The 5,428-nt window shown below is 36.0% G+C and overlaps 1 protein-coding gene across 1 annotated transcript in view; it reads left to right on the top strand.

The window, feature by feature from the left end:
• The window catches only part of LOC104167446 (protein sel-1 homolog 1-like), a gene marked incomplete at its 3' end in the record, with an annotated part of 30,582 nt that extends 25,209 nt beyond the window's left edge, over positions 1-5,373 (top strand). Inside the window, exons 19-21 of the mRNA XM_009707698.1 lie at positions 269-343; positions 1,466-1,638; positions 5,245-5,373. Coding sequence (XP_009706000.1) covers positions 269-343; positions 1,466-1,638; positions 5,245-5,373 — 377 coding nt within the window. The remainder of the gene's footprint in view (positions 1-268; positions 344-1,465; positions 1,639-5,244) is intronic.
• Between the last annotated feature and the right edge of the window lie 55 nt (positions 5,374-5,428).

The raw sequence follows: 5,428 nt of genomic DNA, 5'->3' as shown, positions 1-5,428 counted from the left end.
AGGAATGGGAAAGACACTTAGTAAGCAGTATTTCAGGATGAAATGATACGATTGGTTCCTAGCTCTTATGGGGGTAGATATATGGAAAGACTGTATAAATGAAAGGGATTTTTGTAAGTTTCAGGTGAGTTCAATGTTGTTTGTGCTATAGCACAGATTAGTTCAAGCTTTTAATTCATTTCAGCAGACTGAATAGAAGTATGGGGGTTTTTGTGGTGTTGTGTGCATATACCATGTTCCTATTTAACTGAATTACTTTCTTCTCTAGAAGAAGCTAGCATAGTAGGAGAAAACGAAACCTATCCTCGAGCTTTGCTTCACTGGAATAGAGCAGCTTCTCAAGGTATGTCTGTACCTCACAATTCCAGTTACTTTATTTTTAGTAGAGCAATTAATGTTTGATCTCATGTTTTTATGAAACATGGAAGGAGGGAAGGCTTACCTTCTTCTGCTCAACATTAGTTATATTCCACGTAGAGTAGCTGCTGTTATTTGTTCCACTGTTAGCTATAATGTCATTGCAATATGCTTGCAGTTCTCGGCCATTCTGAGATCCTGAAGAATAAAAGGACTAACTACAAATGTATGGTGTGTTTCTTTTGCTGTTCCATATGGAATTATAGACCAGCATTAAACAGCATTAGGAATGTTTACACTGTTTTTTCTAAAAATAGGTCCACTTAGAAGAATAGATAGAAAGTACTCTCTAGGATTTTGGTACGTGTCATCATTTCTAAGAAATGCATTTTCCTATTCAAAGCAAGCAAAGCTCAGTGGTGAAGAACGCAGTCTTGATGTCCAACCAGCCCAAGTTTAAACTCTGGTGCTTGTGATCCTATCCTAAAATAAGCAAAACTAAACTTAATCATTAAATCTCTCAGTGTGAGGTTTCTAACTTTCATACGGGTGCATCTACATCTACTAGCTTTTTACTTAAGAACAAATGTATCATGCAAATGGAGCCTGAAAGTTTTGTCTGAAAATCTTCAGACCTACTTGGCTTTTAGTAGAAAGTTAGAAATTGAGAGGATGGGATGGTTAAGCATTCAGTTACAAAAGGATGATATGAGAGACTTTGTGTTTCAAGTTTTCAGTGTCTCTGTTTTAAAAAAAAAAAAAAAATGCTGAAGCACTTAATGACCATGTAGCAGTGAAAAGTTTTTCTGTAGTAAGTGACTATGAACAACATGATACAGTTTTTCAACTGATGCCACTAAATAGCAATAAAAATGTTGGCAGGATTACTAGATAAAGGACTTTCCTGAAAATAGAAATCAGTTGTGTTTTGGTTAGCTAAACTCAATTTAAACAAAAAAAAGCTGTTTATGTGAGAGAGGGAGAAAAGGGAAACAGTTCGTGCAAACTGTGGAAAGTAATACTAAAGCCCTTGTTGCATCTTCATATGAAACTAAAAGGCTTTCTTTGCCTAGCTATTTTATCTGTTTTGTTGTTTCTTGATTTATAGGATATACTGTTGCAAGAATTAAACTTGGAGATTACCATTTTTATGGGTTTGGTACTGATGTTGATTATGAAACTGCATTTATTCACTATCGACTGGCATCAGAGCAACAGCACAGTGCCCAAGCAATGTTTAATCTGGGCTACATGCATGAGAAGGGATTGGGCATCAAGCAGGTGAGTAACCTGTAGGCTGATAGTCTGCTTCATTACCGTACATTTACTAATATTAGATTAAGTCCATAACCACTATAGTGGTGCCACATGGGTACTATATAACCATTTAGTAGGAATTAGCATGTGTCCCAATACATTCTCCAATAGCAAATGGATAAGTATATCCACCTCACACTTACCTATGTGTAAAAATGAGGCATAGACAGGGAAAAAACTATTTGTCCAAAATTGTGAAGATTGGCAAAAAGAGTGCCATATGCCTAAGTAGTGCTTTCAAGACTTTAAAGTGTAATGAAATGAATGTAAATCAATTCCAGGTTCAGAGTATTGTAGCACAAGATTGTTCTCATCCTCTGCCAACACTGCTTAATTTGTTTTCTATATCATGACATTTTGAAAACAACTTCTATGCATCTTTGAGTAACAAAGCATAAGCACCACCAACCATGTGATTATTAGGTATGGTTTTTCAAATTAGGCTAGGCCACAATCTGCTGTACAAACTGCATTGCCTAAAAGAAGGCAGTATATCTGGTTCGCTGAGGAAGCCTATGGTGTATTGCTGTCCATGAGTTAACTAAAACTTGTGGAATCCAGAGCAACGTGTTCTTGTTTGTGTCAAAATAACATAATTAGTAATTGCACACTGATTTTGAGTGGCCTACCTTACCTTAATGTAGGATTAATTCATGCAATTAATGTATGAATTTAGTAATACCTTCTGGGTTACTTGGAACTGTAGGAAACAGTTTCATTTTCCTTATTTTCAGTGAGCTACAACTTTTGGTTTTTGTCTAGGTATGCGCTTTTTAATTATTCTGTTGGTCTGTTAAAAGACCAGTTCTTGCTGCTTCTCCCCTAAATTCTTGGAAAAAGGTCAGAACAGCGAAGGTCAAGTCTTCGGTCAATATTGTTACTTTGGCAGCAACAAACAATCAACATTTGAAAACTGCTTACTGACTGAGCTGTAGAAGTGACAATATGGTACCCAAACAGTATTATTTGTAAAGCTTATCTTCAGATTTTATTTTAGCACTGTTTTCTCTTTTTAACTGAGTCCTGAAAACTAGTTTAACTTCTGAAAATGAGCCTGCAGCTAAAAGCAACAGTACTAAAGTAGGGAGGTTTTCTTTTTTTTTTTTTTTTTTAAAAAAAAAAAAATAATCCTTTCAGACACAGAATTTTTTTATTTCTTTTGCTTCTGCTTTGAAAATAACACAACTTAGAATGGGTAATAAAAACTTTGAAAATGTTATTACATTATGTTCAGTATCACTGCTAAGAATTTGAGAAAAATGAGTCCTAATTGCTATCATTTGCACGGAGTATTCTCCAACCTGAAGCAGAGATGGCTACACATAGATAGCTGAAAGGAGTACACAGGGGCTCATGATGGGCATATGCAACCTTGCTTTACGCAGATGAATAATATTTTCCTCTCATACAGATCCATTGTGGAAGGAAGAGTTGAGATAGTTAATATAGATATGGGAAAGAAGCACTGAGAATGTCTAAGGAAGGAAATTCCATGTATAAAACTAGTCTTAGGAATTCTGGATATGTAATGTCTTTGCTTGCTGTGTCCTAAGACTTTACAACTGTTAAGATGAGAGGATGGCGATTTAGGACTGACTAGGCAAGACTAAAATGGCACTGGGCTAGGATATTCTGAAAAAGGCTAAGACTGAGTTTTGAATGAAGCAAAAGGATATTTGGTTTTCCTTTCCCAGAATGAGAACTGCTGAATTTTGAGCACCTCTGAAAATGACTGACAGTTAAAATCATGCTTCCTGATATAGCAGGTGATGTTTACCACTGAAGTCTGTTCTTCGACTAGAGGCCTGTGGAAGGAACGTATAAAGATTTTAGCACTATAGTATCTAACGAATTGGGGATTTAGTCTGTTGAAGTCTTACTTACTCCCCGCCTATGTCCGCATCATTAAGACTGCAAGCACTCCAGAGTTAGGGAGAACGATCCAATAAGGTGGCATGTACAACTTTAATTCAGGTCACTGCTCATTCTGGATAATCCTGAACGAATATGGTATTTTTTAATGAGTTTTTTCCCCCAAACAGCTTTTGCCTTATTTTTTCTTTACTTATTGAATAAATAGTCTTTCTTACATACAGGATTCTATGCTATACTTCCTGTATGTAGATGGTTTTGACCCATACCAGGTTAATGCCAAATACTAAGCCCCTTCAAAAATCTCATGTGTGTATGCTGTTACAAACTTCATAGAATTAATGTTGTCCAGTTCCTCAGCCTACATGTCAGAATGAAGACTGTTTCCATATACTACTACTCAAAATAAGAATTTTCTTGAATTAATTTTCTCATGGTCTTCTCTTAAGATTTGGCATGGTATTTCAGTGCTATTTGTGTGTTAAAGCTCAGACTCCTATAGTTCTCACTTCTCTGTCAAGTGAGAGTGAAGCATGTGTAAGCAGATTGAAGTGTTTTCTAATTAGAAATTAAATAAGCCGTGATTTAGGATCTGCTTCTACACTGATACTAGCACAGTACAAAGGATGTAAGGAAAGTCTTTTAAATAGTTGTATAAAAGCCAGACTTTCGAGGCTCAAGGAGTATTTAGAGTTATTCTAGTGAATTAAAGTATTAAAATGTGAGCTTAGTACATCTCATTCACATAACGTGTTGATGTTCATACTGTTATTTCCACATGTGTTATGGAACTAAGGTTTGTTGTATCAATGAGCAAAAAAATCTTTATGGTATTTCATAATCAGAGTAAAATTATAAAATGAACATGTGGCATGAAGTCCTGGGGATTTGTCTTATTTTAAGTGTGGAACTTGGAACACTTCCAGAGGTAAGTCTTACACAGGCCTGTCCTTCACATCAGTGAATGAACATAGGCAGTTTGTATCCATGTATTGTAAGATTGCACAGTATGTATCTGAAGCAGAGCCAAAAAAAACCCCAACCAAAGTTAAACTATTCAGGTACACGTATCATCTGTTCCTCTTGCTACAGTCACCACCTTGTTCCAGCTACCACAGAAGAGAACACTAATTTAGGCTCTTCCTAAAGTTGCTGGCTGTTTGTGCTCATGCTTTTGCCAGGCTGCCCTCAGTAATGCAAGTTATGTCTCCTTTGGATAAGGAAGGAGTAGAATCTAATTTGGGAATACATGTGGAAATAGAAGCTGCACTATGCAGCAGGCATACTGTAGTATAACTGGGAGTTGCTGCTGTGTACTCCTCTGTGACTTCTGTTTTCTTAGTCTTTCAAGTTTGGTGTGGTGTTGGAGATGTTAGAGTGTGCTAGAGTTACCTACATATGTGCCTTGGTTTACAGTACATGGATTGAATACATTAATAGTAATCTCTTTATGAGTTTCAATTTTAGCATCAGTTATGATAGTTTCATCCTGAGATCGAAGCTTTCCTTTACTTGTCTATTCAAAGGTGAACACTCCTTAAAAAAAAAGTGGAAGTTTTACTGAATGGGTTTCATTTAACTTGACCAAAAACCTTGGATTCAAATGACACTATACAATAGCTTGTAGACAAAACTCTGCATTTCATAGTTAGCTTTTCAGGTTCTTCAAAATTGAGCTTTGTATTTTCTTAACTTTAGGATATTCATCTTGCAAAACGATTCTATGACATGGCAGCTGAAGCAAGCCCAGATGCTCAGGTTCCAGTCTTCCTAGCACTTTGCAAGCTTGGAGTGATTTATTCCTTGCAGTATGTACGAGAAATCAATGTAAGTAATGCAAAATTAAAAGGAAAAACAATAAATGTGTTTTATTACAATATAA

This window comes from Cariama cristata, unplaced genomic scaffold (genome assembly GCF_000690535.1).
Source record: "Cariama cristata isolate BGI_N322 unplaced genomic scaffold, ASM69053v1 scaffold38599, whole genome shotgun sequence".
Lineage (NCBI taxonomy): Eukaryota > Metazoa > Chordata > Aves > Cariamiformes > Cariamidae > Cariama > Cariama cristata.
Note: the sequence above shows the minus strand (reverse complement) of the source record. Positions and strands in the feature narration are given on the sequence as shown.